Source organism: Onychostoma macrolepis, chromosome 20 (genome assembly GCF_012432095.1).
Source record: "Onychostoma macrolepis isolate SWU-2019 chromosome 20, ASM1243209v1, whole genome shotgun sequence".
Taxonomy (NCBI): Eukaryota; Metazoa; Chordata; class Actinopteri; order Cypriniformes; family Cyprinidae; genus Onychostoma; species Onychostoma macrolepis.
The window spans coordinates 17,291,761-17,311,829 of record NC_081174.1 but is presented as its reverse complement, the minus strand read 5'-3'; the positions used below and the strand labels follow the sequence as shown (position 1 = coordinate 17,311,829).

The window sequence follows — 20,069 nt, the reverse complement described above, 5'->3', positions numbered from 1 at the left end:
GATAAAACATTTTTATTAACATTAAACATTTCATTTAATATTAGTATATTATTGTTATTAGGTTATATTAACTTGTTAGGGTTATATTTTTATATTCAATTTGTGTATTTGAAACACTAAGCAGTAGGCTATAATAATCATTAATTCGCAGAAGAAAAAAAAGAAATATATATTAAATTCAACCTTTAAACTGCATTTCCAATAGGCTATAAATTCCAGTCAGCATAATCAAAGCTTTATGTCGAGCATTTAGTAGGCTTATTTACAAAACTAGTCAGAACGTTATGTAAAGAGATCGAAATGAGAGAAAAAACGAATATAAAAAAATAATAATAGGCTAATAATAAAAAAGATGATGATAATAATAGCTAATAATAATATAGCCTACAAATATTACGGAAAAAGACGATCAGTTAATGGACACACACAGCTAGCAAGACTGTGGGATGGATAAAAATGTTTTCTTGTAGGTATATTTTATTTTATGTAGCCTACTTTATGTAACATTTAGCATACTCATGTTATGCCATGGTCTGTCTGAATACTCAATTCTGATTGGCTGGCAAGTGTTGATTAAATTCGTTTAACTGCACAGGTAGTTCCAGGTCAGTTTAATCACGTTCTATATTAATGCGCTTCCTATAAACATTGGTAACCATAGTAACATACAGTTACAGTTGAATAGTAATACAGACGAAAACAATTATGTTTTCCGCTGCGCGTCGGGTGGTTCTTCGCCTCCACGTCGTGCATTCAAATCGTTTAATGCACAGCTAACCGTTGATTATAAACTTTATTCGAATGCTGGTTACATCGCGTCCAATTGCCTACAGTCCGGTAGCCTATGGTCAATATAATAATTTAATTATGTAGGCTAATAATTTCTATAATAATTAATATAATAATTTCTTAATTCAAAATAAAATATTAATGAATCCCTGATAATCCCGGGTTGCTATGGTCACGTAGGTTTGTTTATGCATTAAACGAGAAAAATATGTCCTTCCCTCAACATAACATCTCGAGGCCACAACATAATATCACGTTCCCAAGACTTAATATGTCGTGGCCAAGACAAAACTATGTGAACCGAAGACCCCTCCCGGGCACCGTAGTATTAGGTAAAGTAATTTGTTTATATTACTATAGTTGTTATATATCCACAGCAACTATAGAATTAGCACAACAAATTAATTCAAGTACTTTACTAGTACGGTTCAAAAACATGATAGAATTTACTATACATTACTATGGTATTTTTTCATGCCTCGGTTAAAATCTACACTCTGCGTCTCTACCACTCCAACAAGCCACTGCACCTCTTTTTTATTTCCCTATTATTTCGTATTGTGAAAGAGTTGAACTTTGGTACAACGAAACACCGATGAATGAATGAATGAATCCAGCCGGAGCAAATCCCTCGCGAACACCAAGCAAGTTTTACCAGTGACTTAAGCCCGCCTCTGAAAGAGGGTGTGCCTGGGCAAATAAGTTTCCTTGCTGTCCAAATGGCCAATCATCATTACATTGTTAATCGACCGCACTGCCAAGGAATGGACAGACCACTTGGATAAATAAGATTGAGTTTAGACGAGGAACGCACGCGCCGGTTTCACACTCTGATGTGTCATGATGTGTTTGTTATGTCGATATGTGTTGGTGTCATATAAATAATGTGACGAAGTTGTCATAAAATTGAACAACTATTTAGACAGAGGGACACGCATTCTGGAGGACACTAGCAATCCTGGATGGACTATTGACGATAGTCTAAACCTGTAACTTGGACTTTACGAGAAGTAAAGGAGAGAGACTCGTAACTGATCAGAACGCATTGATTCAACACATTGATTCTGTCAGGTGAGTTCAAACTTGCATTCATGAAATCTTCTGTATCTTTTGACATTAACCACCCAACTATTCTTCTTGCGTGTAGTTTACAATATAGGCTACTTAAACTAGATTGCTGGTCGAGTTCTTCTACGATTTCAATATACTCTGCAATTGGACTAACATGGCTATCTCTCTCCAGAGATGCAGACGTTCGTGAAAGGAAAAAGAGTTGGATACTGGCTCAGCGAAAAGAAGATTAAAAAACTCAGTTTCCAGACCTTCGTGGACATGTGCAGGTGCGTGAAAGCGCATCTCTGTGCTAGATAAGAGCCGTTCTATAGCCTACTTGGGTTAAAGCGAGTTGTTTTAATATTTGTTCTTTAAACGAACTAAATTCTGTTTATATGACTAGTTGTCATTTTTAATAATAAGTTGTAAGTTTTAGTAGTAAGTATCCATTAGTGACTAGTAGTCAGTCTTTTTTTATTTATTGTTTATTAGATACTAATACTATTCACTTCAGACTGTTTTCCATTTGTTGCTGGTACATACGAGTAACTATGAATTACTAGTACTTATTAGTACTAGTAGTTTGCATACTGAAGTGCGATAAGTGTTTTTACTTGTCATATTTCAATTAAAAAATCTTGTTTCTAAGAGTAAAAAGTTACTAGTAACAATCTACGCAATATGTTATAGAACATACTAATGTTTATTAAATAGCTCCTAGTACCTATTCAATTGTCATCGTCTCCACAAACGGGCAAAAAGTACTTATAACAATGGAATCATTATTTCACAGTTTTTGACATTATTGGAGTTATTTGACACAATTGGGGTGTTATATTGTAGTAGTTATTTGACTAGTAGCAAAGAAACAAGTAGGCTACTAGTGTCTATCTAATAAACAGTTGCTAGTGGCAATGAAAAAGAGTCACTGTTTGGGTTGCTGACTACTAATTAAAAAAGTAGTGTTATAGGATATAGGAAACATGATTCATCACACCTACTCATGTCCTCTTGTTGTCCTCTCATCGACACAGTTTCACTCACTTTATTGTATCCCATAAATGTAATAAATAGATATTTCTTCACTATCATCTCTGCAGTTTGTTTTCTCCATCTTGTCTAACACCCCCCCCCGCCGCCATAAACCACTACTCTTATGCAATACACTCTTGTATCCATGAAGCTTCCATCATAAAACCATGGATATCCTTCGTCAGCGTAGTCAGTCTACCTGTCAATTATCTAAGTATTTGCTATTCAAGGGAGTCCCTTCTGAACTGTTCTAGATTGCTTATAAAACTCTGTAACTTGTAACACTGTCTTGGGAGTCTCATAATTGGATGGCTATAAAACAATCTGTGGAAATTTTCTCCATAAAGGCAAAGGCCGGACAAAGTTCACCGGTTACCTGGATAAGCACCATGCAGGCAGGCAGGCAGTCTTCGACTTCACAGAATTAGGAGTAGCATTGCTCGCATATCTCTTTAGACTCCATGCATTCCTAAGAGTCTGCAGCAAGACTGTACCTGTTACTTAACTGATTCAAAGCCAAATTGTGTTACTTGCATTATTCAAGTTTACATTGCATTGTCATCAATATGGCTATAAAGCGATAAATGTTGTTTGCGGAGGGAGGCACTGAACATGCCTTCGATACGTATCTGTGCAGATGACGTACCGTGCGTGGGCTACATGAAAAAGCAACATTTCTGAGATAATGTAACGTGATCGTCTGTCTTTCACAAGCATGTTCCAACCTAAAGATAACTGGTTTTCAAAGGGATTTTACCTAAGCTTATTCAAAATGCTCAGTGATTTGTTATTCTACTGTCTGGCATATTTGTCTTGGGACATTTGATGAAAGGCTAAGATATTTTCACCTAGTTCTGAGGCTTTAGAAACAAACTTTTGACTCAGCATTACTGATAAACTGCCATTTGTGCTGCATTTGTTAAATCTCAACAGGATTGTCAGCTGTTGATAAAGATGTGAGCTTATTGTTATCTTCAGGGACTTTTAAATTTAAAGACTTAAAGTTGCCCAAATACTGATTCTCATAGCACAAGAACTAATGAGACACACTGTTCATTATACATTATGAACTGCGTTATCATTTAAAGAGTGTTTTGTTTTGCTTTATCAATCGCATAAATGTGTTGTCTGGAAATGGAGAAGGATGATACTTGATTTTAAGCATGTGTGTTTGTTGCTTTTTTGTGCCAGTTTATGAATTTTGAGAATTCGGTCCTATCTGTGTGAGAGACAGCAGTCCAAAGCTAAACAGGGATTGCTTTAGGTCCGTGGTCCCCAACCACAATCCTGGAGGCCCCCCAACACTGCATGTTTTCCATGTCTCCTTAAATCAAACGCACCTGATTCAGATCATCAGATCATTAGTAGAGACTCCAAGACCTGAAATCGGTGTGACAGACAAAGGAGAGATGCAAAACGTGCAGTGTTGGGGGGGCCTCCAGGGACGTGGTTGGGAACCACTGCTTTAGGTGACGAAGCCCCCTTTTTTTGTCACACATCTATTTCCCAGTTCTATTTGAATTTCTGTCTTCCTAATAATTTGTCTCATTGTGAAGTTCTCATTATTCCAAGTTCTAGTCAATGTTGATCATTATTTGAGTCATGGAATCAGTATAAAATATTCATAATTTGTTTTTCCACTGTTTTATTTTCCAGGAAACAAGGCATAGAGATGATCCAGGTAAGATACCCTTATGGCATTTTTCTTTCTTTTTTTATGGCTTTTCCATGACACAAAAGCCTGCTCATTAATGTGAGGCTGCTTCCACAATATCATCACAATATACTTGTCAGCGTCTGCTCGAAACATTACAAACATGCCTTTCATAAAATAAAAATGCAGCTATTATGCCTGGGGACACTTAAATTCAAAATATGGCCATCAGAGTATTGTGTACTATTACTGCATTACTACACAGTTAATCACTTTTGCATGCAGTTGGAATTGTGCATTATGAGGTTTGTATTGCATAACAATAAATAAATTGTTTGATAGGGCTGGTGTTGCTTACTGTAATGCCATATTATTAATGTTCATACTGTTATTGTATGAACTTTCTTGTGGCTTTTTTAAATTTGCCGTTGAATAGATGCCAGTAAAAACAGTTTATAGACTTTTTTGCTTAAACTGTTTTCAGCCAGGCCTAATATAGCCTAACATAATAAAACATAAGTTTGCTTCTACAAAATTGCATGGAAATTGCACTGATTAGCCTTCTTCATATCAGGCTGATATGTGCCACATTTATAGTCTAAGCTTGTCTTATCAAGTAATTCTATAAGGTTGTGCTGAGGACATTAGTGCAGTGGGACAGCATGGTACACAAAGATCTTTAAGTCTTCCATGTGTCCTTGCTTAATCTAGCATCCTTGACTTCACTCAAGTAAAGAGAATGATTTTTTTGGAGAATAGGTTATACCCAACCTGTCCTCACTGATAACAATGGCACTGTAAATAGACTCACCTACAATGTGTGCATTTTGTCCTAGTAAGGAACACCTGGCTTTGTCAGTGTAAAGAGTGTTGTATTTTTATCTTCTACAGATGTCTTATACCTACAAAAACAAACAAACAAAAAAAATCCCCATTTTAGTGTTGATGAACAGAACATGGACTTTTTCAAGTTAGGCCATCACCATCATGCTATGTTTGCTCAAGGATGGCGAGTTATTGAATGTTTCTGTTGTACTTGTGGCACCTTCCCTTTGTTTCACCTTGGCACTGATAAATGATTAGACACATGACTCACAGAGATTAGAATGTACTGTGACACATTTAAGACATTATTATTGTTGTTGTTTTGTGTGTGGGTTGAAAATCTTTGATTTAAAATCTATTTAAACAAAATTGAAAAACAGACATACAATTAAGAAACAATATTGAAGATATGTTCATTTAAAAATAGAGGATTAAAATAAAATAATATTTTATTAAATAATATATGTATATGTAATGTTTTCAGTGGACATATGAAGACTGTATTTGCGCATTCCAGCAGGACATGCCCTTGTCGAGCATGTTTATACTGTGTTAAGTTTAAGAGGAACTGAGGTGGCCCTGAGATACATAAAGGGCTGCCTATAACAAACCAAGCAGCTTGCCGTGGAAATTAGGTGTGGATTTGCTTGTAGCCACAGAACTTAAAGCAAATCTTTAGTTTAAAAATAACTAAATCAATAAACGTATATGTTTATGGACAAACATTGTTCTTTAATGTTTTGCCGTGGAAAGTACATGAGTGATGGTGGAACAGAGTCACCTTGTTTTGTTTTGGGACATGCATGTGAAGGCTGGTAGACTAAACCAAGGTCCTTGGTCCCTCATTCTTGGCCTTTATTGTGAGTCAGACATTTATCAGTGAAGCTGTCTGGATGAGTGAAAAACTGAGGGCTTTTCTCTTTTTTTTTTTTTCTGCCAAGATGTACACCTCTTTGCTATCCACAGCATATAGGCGTGGAAACCGAAGAGAGTAAAGAATGGACTTTGGCCGGTTTACACCTCATGCAATAGGCTACCCAGCTGCACCCAGTCATAGATTTTATATGGTCTCTAAAGTACTTAACTATCTAGCAATCAGTCCATGAGCTGATCACTTTAGACAGGGGGAGTGTCATTAATTTGTTTAAGATAATGAGATTATTTAATCATTAAGTTACTAAAAGCAATCAAGGGGGTCACTTTTTTTTTTTTTTTTAAATTAAGTCTTTGAATATTTGTGTATTTTTCTATGGGTAAATACTGTTAAAAAGTTTTTGTTGGTCATCATACACTTCCTTCTCTTCTCAGCCTGTCCTACTTTACTTACTTAAATTATTTTATAGGTTCATAGTACATTTTCATATAGTTTAAAAACTGCCATTTCAGCATGTCACCACCATACAGATAAGATAATTACACTTTCTCAAGAACTTTCCAACACCTATTTCAAAAATATAATAACCCAACGGACATGGGAGTGAACACATATCCTTATAAGCTTTTTGTTTAATAAGGATATGAATATATCCTTAATTCTCTTCTTTTTTTTTTTTTTTTTTTTGTAATCAAAATTTGGGGTCAGTAAGATGTTTTAATCATTTTGATTTAAAGTCTTTTTTTGACGTCTCTAATGCTCATTTTATCAAAATAACAGTAAAAACACCAATATTGTAAAAATGTAAAATAACCGTTTTCTATTTTAATATATTTAAAAATGTAATTTAAAGAAGGACTTTTGTTTGGCTTGGACTTAAACTTAGAGTTTTAATTAGAATTTGGTTCTGTTTTTCAGGAAGAAGTGTGCTAGATGGAAGAACAATAATCTAGCAAAGCAAATAAGGCCTCATTTTATCCAGGAGGCAGTGAAGCTCTTTGCCTGATAGTCATTTAAATAGCTTTTAAATAACTAAAATGCTACAGCAACATTAATGTGACGTAAAGCATGGCAGTCTCATGCTTTATATCAGATGATGTGTGTATCAGCTGAATATCCTCTACAAAAAGGAAGTAGAGGGGTCTTTTCTCTGAAGTGTCATGAGGTGGAATCTGTGTGTCATCTTCTTCATTCTTTGTCTGTTTTCGCAAATTGTTTGTCACACATCTGTGCTGGCTATTAAAGTATTTCCAAACATTGTAATCTGAAACAGAGCCATTTAGGGAATAAGATAGTAAGCCCTTTAGGATTACCTCTGGTGGGCCACACAGCCCAAGTTCTTTATTTGGTGCTGCTTTTAAAAGAGAGGGTCTAAGCGTTTTAAATAAAAGTGCACTTAGGGATGCCCCTATCCCCTATTAACTGCCTTGGCCATGTTCAAAGGCCTCTGACGTTTGCCAAGAACCTTTGTGGTCTGATCCAAAAGAAATATGCTCTCATCCCCAAAGGTTAAACCCGAAGGGACCACATGTTCTACGTAGCCCAAGCAGACATTTTCCATATTAGACGACATGTAAAACCTCCAGAACACATTGTGCTGTCATACACAATTAGTTGACTGCTTCTTTGCTATTACCATTATATTTATGAAAAAATACTGAATTATGCTTTTTTTTTTCTTTTTGTCTTGGTTTGCTCTAGATCTGAGCTTTAGAACAAACAAAATAGTTTTTTTGGGGGGTTGTTGAGCAGTACAAGGTCTAAGTAAAAGCACAGATCACACCTCACAATTAACATCACGTCATAAACATCTGTTCAAATATCCCCCTTGAGCAAACAGAACTTGTGGCAAAACTGGAATTTCAAAATGTAGGAATGCTGTTTATTTTGTCAACCTATTGCATTTAATTTGCTAATTATAATAGTCAATGTCTGACAAATAATACACACAGGTGCATTTTTTAGATAAAGATTCCCTCTGCCTATTCATATATTGACATTAGAATTCTCCCAGAGGGGTATTGTTAAAAAATGTCTCATGGATGTTTACTGAGCTCTTTACCTTGTTCTTCCGGTCTAGCTGGATCTGAGCCAGCCAATAGAGAAGCAGGGTCCATTTGATGTCATCATCCACAAGCTGACTGACCACATTGTTGATGCTGACCAAAATGTCACAGAGTCTCTGCTGCTTGTTCAGGGTGTTCAGGTAAATAGACAAATCAGCTCAAGTGGCCATACACTTATCTGCTCTTCACTCCTTGTCTTTTAATACAAAAAATAGAATAGTATATATTTTTAATATTTTGTTACATTTTACTAATAATATTTTAATAATAACAAAATAATCTATTATTAGAAATATATTTTAAAATAATATTGTAACATTATATAGATCTAGTTTTATATCATATTATTATTTTTTTTATTATTATTTTTTTTAATAACTGCTGACATTGTTCTTTAATTTTGCTGCATATACAAAGCAAGACCTCGTGAATTGTATGTTTTGACCTCTTTCCAGGACTACATAGATGCTCATCCTGAAACAGTGATTCTCGACCCTCTTCCGGCCATTCGTACTCTGCTGGACCGCTGCAAGTCATACAAGCTAATCCATAAACTTGAAGAATGCATGCAAGGTCTGTGTACAGCACTAATCCACAGTTATACTTAACTTCAGTTATATTTAATCACACAAAATACAACTGTGTTAAATACAATTATTGATAATGGGCAACCCAGCTATATATTTCAGATAAGCTCTCCCATAAATGACACGCAACATGTGGTTGGTTGCTTTTTTGTCAGACATGCTAAGCTGTAATATAGATCAGACCATTTACAGCAAATGGTTCAATAAACCAGGCCTTTAGAACCTCCTTTGTTCTTCAGGGGTGAACTAACACGAGGAGGGCAGGTTTTGCCTTTCCACAGGGGAAGTGTGAGGCTTATGGAGGGCTTATGTTCTAAAGCTGCTGAGTCATTCATTCTTTGTGATGCTTGTGCGCTGCATTCACTGGCCACAGAAATAACAGGAGGCCCGCAGGATCACTACAAGCCAACAGAATCACCAGCTGTTTGAATGGCGTAGAGCCTAAGGAATTCCATCTAAATCTGCACTCTTATTCAAAATATTCAGTCTAAACATTTCCACATATAAGTATCTACACATACACTACCGTTCAAAAGTTTGAGGTTGGTAAGAGTTTTTAATGTTTTTCAAAGTCTTTTATGCTTAAAATACGGCAAGAACAATACTGTGAAATATTATTACAATTTAAAATAACCGTTTTCTCTTTTAATATATTTTAAAATCAAATTTATTGCTAAAAAACATTTTGGTGAAACTGTGATACATTTCAGGATTCTTTGACGTTCAAAATAACATTTATTAGAAATAGAATTCTGTTTTGTAACATTATTAATTTAATGCTTCCTTGCTTTAAAAAAAAAACTTTTGAACTGTAGTGTAAAGTGGGTCTTAAAGGGATAGTTAGATACATGTCATCCAAACCCATAAGAACTTTGTTTATCTTCAGAACACAAATTAAGATATTTTTGATGAAATCCGACAGCTTTCTGACCCTGCATAGATAGCAACACAACTGACAAGTTCAAGGCCTAGAAAGGTAGTAATGACATCGTAAAATAGTTATGATAGTTACACTCATGTGCCATCAGTGGTTCAACTTTCATTTTATGAAGCTAAACCAACAACAATTTCTTCTCTTCCGTGTCAGTCTTAGATACACATTCAGGAGAGTAGCGTAACGCATGTGTGTGGTGCTGCTGACGCAGGAGCCGGTGTTCTTACATAGAACCTAGATGCGCTTCACCTTGTTTACAAGCAGAAGAAGATGCACACTGTCTTCGTAAACATGTCTGAAGATTTTGACAGAGAGGATGACTTGCAATTTTTTGCCCAGCCTTACTTATTCGAACCAGAATATACATACGATGAACTAAAATCTACATCAGAACGCCGTTTCCTGCGTCAGCAGCATCACATGCATGCATCGTGCTACTCTCCTGTACGTGCTTCTAAGACTGAAATTGTTGAATAAAGCCATTATTTTTGTTTTCTTTGCGCCCAAAAGGTATTCTCATAGCTTCATAACGTTACAGTTGAACCACTAATTTCACATGGCTATTTTAATGATGTCCTTACTACCTTTCTGGGCCTTGAATGTGTCAGTTGCATTGCTGTCTATGCAGGGTCAGAAAGCTCTCGGATTTCATCAAAAACATCTTAATTTGTGTTCCAAAGATGAACGAAGGTTTTACGGGTTTGGAATGACATGAGGGTGAGAAATTGATGACAGAATTTTCATTTTTGGGTGAACTGTCCCGTTAAAGTCTGGGACTGTTTCAATTTGCATTCTTTTATAATTTAGTACAAACTACCAATTTTTTTTTTTTTTTTTTTTTTTTTAAGGATACAAACTTGAGTCAAGCAGTTATTAAATTAAAATGAATTTGAATTATATAATATCTTATTTGATTTGTCCCTCTCTTGCTTTAATGACAGACACACTCAAGCTGTATAAACTCCACAAGTTTGAGTACAACCTGATGAGGTTTTTGAGAATGATCCAAAGAGCACGTTGTGTGACAGTCAATGTGACCGTGTGGCTTTTTGGACCCCATTGGACATGGAGCTCATATTATAAAGGATTTTTAAATGCAAAAATTAGCATGCTTTCCAAATTGTTCACAAAGAAACCACTTGCATTCAGATCAGAGAAACCGATGTTGACCAATCAAAACCATATCAGAACGACACTGTTCTCCAGAGGGACGTGTGGGTACAGGAGTGTCAGCTGAGGGTTAGTGTGAGGTTAGCCATCTGCCTTGGTGCTTCCCCAGTCTCTAAGAAAGAGACGACTCTGTTTAGGATACAAAGGGAGTGACTATTTTCTCGAGCCTGCTCACCAGGCAACTGCCTCTATGGCTATTAGCTTATGAAACAACACTGCAATGGATTCTGGGAAAAGAAAGATAACACAGCTCATATACCCTCTGTATTACACAAGATCCTTTTTAAAATAACTCACTTGCCCAATTCATGCATGTTTGGCTCTATCAGCAAGTGCCATCAATGACTGATTTTGTTAAATGAGACATTTTTCCATGAGCTAATCGACCACCATGTCAAACCCATGTGAATTGATGACAACAAGCTGTCGTGGGCCAAGTGTTTGAATGTAAAGCAAGTACTGCATTATGTGACTTACATTTATGTTCTTACTCATGGAATTTGCAGTAAAGTTCAATGCTATTTTGGCTGATTTAATCTTGAGTCATTTGACTTGGTTGTGTAAACTGATTGCTCATCCTATGGTTTCATAATGAATCATAATCAACCCGTATCCCCCAAAATGCACACTTTAGTTTATCTCATACATCACTGTTACACATCACATTGCTGTATTCAGCATTTAGCTGCGTTAAAGGTTACTGCTTGTTTGATCAAATGGATTAATGTTCCTTGTCTAATGTAAAATGTGATGCTTTAATACGCTGAGCTGTGTTGAGCTGCCCAACATAGAAAAAGATTGTTTTTGAGCGGCTATAAATAGCCTGCACTTTCACTCTTGGAATAGGAGCTGTTTGTAAGATTTAATTGATGTTTGCAGATCAAAAGCAAGTTGAAAATTCACAGATACCTCAGCGGTTTAGTTTTAAATGTTTCCATGGATCCAGTAGTAATATTATCTTGTATAAAGTGTAGTCATCACTTAAAATGTGTGCAGGCTACACATCATTAAGGCCCCCATCCAAACTTGGTGTCTACGAAGAGTTATGCTCAGGGTGTGCTGGTTAATCTTGTCAAGATGTTGCTGTCTGGTTACATTTTCATTTGTGTGTGCAGCAAAAAGAAAGAAAGAAAGAAATGTTAGCTAGTTAGGGAGAGAAAGACACAGAAAATCAGATGAAATCAAAACCCATCCAAGAATCAACTATACCATATTTTATTTATCCCAGACCTTTACAAACAAAATTTAGAATCAGAGTTGGCAATCATGATCAGATCCATAAGAGTAAAGAAGACGGTTTTCAATGTTTTCTTGACTATGACATAGAGTTTAGATATTTAAATCTTAATTTTAATATTCAAAAACATAGCAACCAGCTTTATCCTAATAATCTTTTTCATAATACTACTACTAGTACTACTACTAATAATAGTCTCCATAGTTAAAACATTATATTAAGTATTTATTTATTTTCCATTCATTCAAATATCATCAATCGTTAATTCCTAAATATTTTAGACTATTTAAAATTTGTAATTTTTAGAGAATTGTTAACAGCTACATGAAATGCTAGGTTAAATATGGACAAACCCAGCAACTTGGTTGTTTTGACCCAGTGGTTGGGTTACTACACAGAAGGTTGGGTTACACATTTCACCCAACCACTGGGTCAAAACAACCCAATAGCTGGGTTTGTCCATATTTTACCCAGCGCTGGGTTGTATTTAACCCAGCATTTTTTAGAGTGTAACTTGATCCTAATAATCATTTTCAAAAAAAGTTTTTAAAATATAATGTCAAGGTAAAAGTCTATCTATCTATCTATCTAATCTAATCTAGTTTTTAGAAGATTGCTCCATGGGACATTTTATAACCTAAACCAACCTTGCTTTGTCAAATTATCTGATCTGAAGAGGTTTTTCAAATATTAAGCAGTGAAGTTTAATTTAAAAATAATAATACAATTGTTTAGTAGTTTTTTTTGTTTTTGTTTTTTTTTATATATGAATTTGTCTTTTTTTCTTTATGATATCAGTGCAGTTACATGATCAAACTACATTTTTAACCAGAAATTAAAAACATTCTTAACACAGAAGAAGTATATTCAAGTCATTACATGTATGAAATGCGTATTTAAATAATGTATTAAATAATTTAATAGATCTAGACAAAACCGTAGCATGTGCTCATGTGTGTTTTCTGTAGATGACAGAATCTGCTCTCCTCCATTCATGGTCCTCAAGAGTGAATGTGGCACTGAGACTCTGGAGCAGCTTCAGAAACATGGAATTACATTTCCCTTCAGTAAGTTTAAGACATTTAAAATCAGCAGTAATCTTCAGGACCATTTACATACATAGATTTGCCTCATCTAATTCAGAAAAGGAGTTTCAGACTTCAAAAAAGCTGCTTATTACATATTTCCTCGTGTACTTGAGCAACACACATTTTCACACTATTTTTGTTTGATTGCAGTTTGCAAAACCCAAGTAGCTCATGGCATCAACTCCCATGAGGTAAGAGACTTTACTCTACTGTAACCTGCACTATTTTTCATATCTTACATAATAAGCAGTAGATAAGTACAGTAGAGTACAGTGCTATTCGGATCCATTACATAAGAGGATGATGTTAGTTAATCATTTCTAACGCTGAGTGGTGTCTCATTAAAATTATTAATTCTGGGCTTGAGTATCACAATTTTTCATGCAGGATTTCTACTTTCATAAAGCTAGAGAACTGAGATGTCTAATTATTATCATCATCATTAGTAGTAGTAGTAGTATTTAAAAAAAAAACACATTATAATTTCTGTGATATTTCAACAACACTGTGGCCACTTCTGCCTCATAAAGCCCACAGTGATTCATTTAATTTGCCTTATTTTTAAACAAAAAACATAAACTGTAAAGTATTTTGACACATATCCAGCTATAAAGAGAGTAAACCTGAATCTCTCATAACCCTGCTGTCCTCGTGGATGATTAACAGGGGTGCAGCCTCCGTTGCTATGGTGACCATATCTTTGATTCTCAGTGACTAATGTACAGGCAAAGTCTCTGATCGCTCGCATTCCTTCAGAATACTGCTTGAAGACACTAGTAACTCTGTTTTACAGTGTTGACAATGAGGGGCGTACTAGATTAATGTGTCACCACTGACTGCTGAACGACTGTGTTTGTGCAAACAAGTTGATGGTCATGTGTTTTATGACTGTGAGCACATGGGTTTACTTAGCTAAAGGAAAAACACGGAACATGCATGGATTGAGGGGGTTTTGGTGTGGCAGTTTTAGTGTCGTGAGATTGCAGTACATACATTATATTTGACCTGTCTTGTTTGCTCCTTTACATTTCAAGATAACAACAAGAATCTGTGTATTTTATCGTGGTAATTTATTACCTGTCTGCTCTGGAATGTTTTAAGATGTTGATTTGGTTCCTGCTCAATAGATGGCCATCATCTTCAGTGAGGAAGATCTGCAGGACATCAAGCCCCCATGTGTCATCCAGAGCTTCATCAACCATAATGCAGTGCTGTATAAGGTGTTTGTTGTAGGAGACGCCTACAATGTGGTTCAGCGGCCCTCCATTAGAAATTTCCCATCTGGACCCACAGGTCAGTCAAGTCACACAACATCCCTTTAATGGATGGTTCAAAGTATTTAATGAATGTAATTTGTTTAGAAATATTTTGCTCTATAATTGAGTCATGAATGAAATAGTTTCCGTTTTCATTAGTGCTAAATACACTGCTGTTCAAAAGTTGGGGGTTAGTCAGTAAGATATATATATATATATATATATATATATATATATATATATATATATATAATTTTTTTTTTTTTTTTGAAATTAATACATTTATTCATTAAATTGATCAAAAGTGACCGTAAAAACATTTGCAATGTTAAAAAGGTTTACAGTACTGATAATTACATTACTGAGCAGCAAATCAGCTTATTAGAATGATTTCTGAAGGATCATGTGACACTGAATTTTCAGCATCATTACCCCAGTCTTTAGTTTTGTTGTCACAGGAATACATAACATTTTTAAATATATTATTTCATGATATTACTGTTTTCATTGTATCAAATAAACATGGCCTTGGTGAGCATAAGAGACTTTTGAACAAATTTTGGACTGATTGTGTATAGTTTTTTGGTATATTACTTTATTACATCAAGGTTTGTGCACATAGAAATTAAGACAAATCTTTAAATTGCACTCTGTGTGTGTCACACATGGGACACAAGTTCACCAGGCGGCATTAAAGCCGATAAAAACACTTTATAGGGTGCCAGGTCCAGAAATTTAGACATCCGGTCCCTTTCAACTAGTTTTAACCATCCACACGAGCATATCTTAACAAACCCACTTAGTCTGGAGCTTTTTATAAGGTTACCTTATGTTTGAAAGCTTTATCAGAAACAAAGTGAGATTGACATTAATGGCACTCGTGAGCAACTCTGTGTGATGGCGAGGGCTCTCACCCTGTCTAGACCATTCTGTTAACATATGTTGCTGATGTTTAGACCCTTTTCTTCTCTTACAGAGAAGTGGTTTATTTTGTCTTTGACATGGTATTTATTGAATAAGCAACTCAAAGATTTTGGTCTCTGATACCAATGCGGTTTGGTGAATTATGCCCCCCGGTGGCCAATCAAATTCACCATAGCCAAGATTTTGTCATTTTTGTTGCATAAACTTTACAATGAGACTGTGAAGGATTTGGGGATTTTTCTTTGCTGAATAAATGTAGCTGAAAAGGACAAAAATAATTTAAATATTTACTGTATATACAACACTGTTCAACAGCTGGGTTTAAATTTAAAAATAAAAAATACTGTAAAAGCACTAATATTCCAAAATGGTATTCCAATTTAAAATAGCTGTTTTCTGTTTTAATACATTTTAACGTGTAATTTATTTCTGTGATGGCAAAGCTGGATTGTCAGCAGCTGTTATTCCAGTCTTCAGTGTCAGATGATCCTTCAAGAAACATTTCCTACTATTATCAATCTTGAAAACAGTTGTGCTGCTTAATGTTTTGATTAAATGTAATGTGTCTTTGCTGAATAAAAGTGTTAATTTCTTTAAAAAAAAAAAAAACCTTGCTATCCCCAACTTTTGAAAATACATCTTACACAACTGAAGTTGTGTTGTTTATCTTCTAGACAGGAGAGCAATATCCTTCAACAGTCACAATGTGTCCAAACCAGAGTCCTCTTCTGACCTGACCTGCGTAAGTCAATATGCTTCAAGGCTTTAACTGAACTATTCTGGAAACATTTTAAGTGGTTTAAATACCTGGAAACAATCAGCAAAATCCATTCATTTTAGACATTCTTTTTATTTTTAATCTAAAAAAAAACAAAAAAAACAGACTTGTTAAAAGCTAAATGAATTATCAAATGTTTGTATATAACTAAAAAGTCTTATTATTCATTGTGAATGCCAAATTTTTTTTTTTTTATAAGCATACATGTTCAACAAACAGGCATTTCATACTTTTTGTCCCTTTTCTGGTTTCCTCTAGAGGGACAACATGGAGGGCCAGTATGGGGAACCCAACAATGATGTCATTCAGAAAATTTCCAGAAGGTTACGACAGGCCCTTGGCATTTCTCTGTTTGGGATTGACATCATCATCAACAACCAGACCGGCCAGCACGCCGTCATCGACATCAACGCTTTCCCAGGTACATGCAGGTCCTCACAGTCCAATGACTGGGTAAAATATCTTATCTTTATGCACTGACCTCTATTCCCACTTTCAAAACCAGAAATGCAATAATGCAAACAGACCACATGGTGTCAGTGCGGAATAATAAAGAGGCCTTTCAGTGCTTTGTAATCCTAAAAATAGGTCATTTTTCTTTAAGGTGTTTAATATTTCTTTAATAAACAGTTTACCTCTATTTAAACAGCTTTATACAACTTTTGAATTCACCCAGTGGAATGTTGTTTATTAAAACATCTATCTGCTGCTTACTCTTCTCTCCAAAACATGACACAATATTTTTCCTATTTGACAGTCCCTATCATTTAGTTTGGGTTTTTGCCCGCTATTCTTGCCATGCTTTAAGTATATATATATATATATAGAGAGAGAGAGGGAGAGAGAGAGAGAGAGAGAGAGAGAGAGCTGTTTAGTAACTGATTCAGGTTTAAGAAATGTTTCAACATTACATTGACTGCTGATGCATCAACACTTTATTTTTTATTTGAATTATCACTCATTAGGTTATTTAACCATGTAGCCTGTTACTATGTTTTTGTCTTTCAAACACATTAAAATGCACAAATTCACATTATTTCTTATTTATCTGTAATGCAGGGATTCCCAAACTTTTGTGTCATCTGAACCTCATTCAGCTATATACTTGAAGCCCCCCTGAGATTTTAAATAAATAATATAATAAAATAAAAAGTATCACATTTGCATGTTCACAGTTCTCTGACGATGGTTTATGGTCACATGACATGCAGGTAAACACAAAATATTTAATCTTTTTAGTGTTTTGTTTTGATTGTTATTTTAAAATGATTTATTATAATTGTACATTTTTATGATTTAATTATTAGCTTTTCATTAAACTTACAAATCCCCGTGCAGTTCCTTTACGAACCCCAGTTTGGGAAACCTTAATGTAAATATAATGTTTAATGTTAAAGACATGTTGTTAATTACAACAAATGCAGTGTATTTTCTTACTCTTTGTATTTTTGTGTAAATATGGTACAAGGTTATTCTATCTACGTCAATGTGATAAAGAGTTAGGTCAAAAGTAATCTAAAAGTTATCAAAGTAGTCTGATGATTGTTACCTAAAATGTGTAATGTAATGGATTGTTACTAACTACAATTTTCATCATGTAATTTGGAATCAGTAACATTACAATTTGTAAGTAATCTACCCAGCTCTGTATATACACTACTAGTCAAAATTTTTGAACAGTAAGATTTAATGTTTTTAAAGATCTCTCTTCAGCTCACCAAGCCTGCATTTATTTGATCCAAAACACCGCAAAAGCAGTAATACTGTGAAATGTTTTTACCATTTTAACTGCTTTCTATTTGAATATATTTTAAAATGTAATTTATTCCTGTGATCAAAGCTACATTTTCAGCATCATTACTCCAGTCTTCAGTGCATGATCCTTCAGAAATCATTCTAATATGCTGATTTTCTCTTCAAGAAACATTTTATTATTGTTGTTGTTGTTGTTATCGATATTTAAAACAGTTCAGTACATTTTTCTGACTTCTTTGATGAATAGAAATATCCAAAGATCAGCATTTATCTGAAATAAAAAGGTTTTATAACATTATACACAATACCATTACAGAAATTAATACTTTTATTTAGCAAGGATGCTTTAAATTGATCAAAAGTGATGTTAAAGACATTTATAATGTTATAAAATTTATATTTCAGGTAAATGCTGTTCTTATGAACTTTCTATTAATCAAAGAAACCAGAAAAAATTCTACTCGGCTGTTTTCAACATAATTATGATAATGTGTTTTGAGCAGCAAATGATGCTAAAAATTCAGCTTTAAAATCAAGGGAATAAATTATATTTTACAATGTATTCAAATAGAGATCAGTTATTTTACTGTTTTTGCTGTACTTTGGATCAAATAAATGCAGGCTCGGTGTGCAGAAGAGACCTTTTGAACTACTGTTCAAAAACTTTTGACTGGTAGTGTATATATTATTGTGGAAGGATGGGGAAAAAAGAGTAAATTCGAAGCTCTTGATTTACAGACTGTGGTAGTATCTGCAGGCGCAGCTGTGTTTGTCAGCTTACAGTATGTTTAAAAGCCACCTGGCCTTCTCTCCGCTTGTTGCCATGGTGATCTTGTGCATCTAGCAGGGAACGGCACTTTCATATCTCTGTGGTACATCCAACGAGTCCCATGATACTGCAGGAGTAAGACAACAGATGATATCTGCCTTTTATTAATCTGCCTCTCAGAGCGCTTACAATCCTTTCAGAACCGTCACAAGAAACCCATTAACTAATGTGATCTAAAACCTCCTTCACTTTTTACCCAGGTTACGAAGGAGTCCCCAAGTTTTTCGATGACCTGTTGAGTCACATCACCAGCGTCCTGCAAGGTCAGGTGTCTAATGGAGCGGCGTGTGGTCATCTGAGATTGAACGGGATAGCTCAGAGCCCATCTGTGGCCTGTGGGATGCACTGTGGCATGCTGGGAAATGAAAGCAGTTGGTTGATGGACAGCGAGGGGATAAAGAAAGGTCCCCATCAGGGACTGAGTTGCGGTGGTGCTTGCATGGCTCCAAACTTTCACCAGCATGGCAGGTCGAGTTTAGCAGCGGAGACGTCCTCTCAGTGATGCCGAGAGACAACGCAATAGAATATTTCTTTACTGTTCATAAACCAAATGAACCCTCATCAAAGGGTAGGTATATAAAAGATTCCTTTGTGCCAAATGTGAATTGTGTAGGACATGATTGAACGTGTCTTTTCATTTATTTAATTTCATGTTTCGAATGGTTGTCCTGATCTTGGAGATATATATGATTAGATTTTTTATGAATCTTGCACTGAACTTGATATGCAGAAAAAGGGCTTTGTGGAGAAACTACAAATTTTATTGATGTTAATATATTAATGAAATACTTGAAAGGAAAATTGGGGTCATGATTTGGGTGTAAGACATTGCACTATTTAAATAAGTGTCCAGCTGGTACTAAGGCTTCTCTTGCATGTATCATAAATTCTGGCAAAATAAGAGAGCTTGAAGACCTTTAGTGCTGTCTGAAGCAATCTGCTGGCAATTAATCTCTTAAAACACGGCAACAGCAGCTCTGCTTGCTTTTTTTAAAAAGATTGAAGAGTACGATTTTTTTTTTTTTTTTTTAAGGCTGAATAATTTCATATCTGAAGGGCCCATAAAAACCTCCCACACTGGCAGGTGCTATGAGATTGTATAGGGGTTATGCATTGATTGCAAACAAAAACAAAAAAAAAGTTGACCCAAAAAATTTAATTCAGTCATCATGACTTTCTTTCTTCTTTAAAACTAAAAAGATATTTAGAAAAATGTTC

General features: G+C 35.0%; 1 protein-coding gene across 1 annotated transcript; it reads left to right on the top strand.

The window, feature by feature from the left end:
• Positions 1 to 1,503: 1,503 nt before the first annotated feature.
• Positions 1,504 to 19,895, top strand: itpk1a (inositol-tetrakisphosphate 1-kinase a). Its single transcript, XM_058756679.1, has 11 exons — positions 1,504 to 1,860; positions 2,033 to 2,129; positions 4,531 to 4,555; positions 8,308 to 8,433; positions 8,749 to 8,866; positions 13,190 to 13,288; positions 13,460 to 13,500; positions 14,437 to 14,602; positions 16,164 to 16,231; positions 16,526 to 16,688; positions 19,052 to 19,895. The coding sequence occupies exons 2-11, from the start codon at positions 2,035 to 2,037 to the stop codon at positions 19,351 to 19,353; spliced, it is 1,203 nt and encodes a 400-aa protein (XP_058612662.1). The 5' UTR covers positions 1,504 to 1,860; positions 2,033 to 2,034; the 3' UTR covers positions 19,354 to 19,895.
• Positions 19,896 to 20,069: the final 174 nt, after the last annotated feature.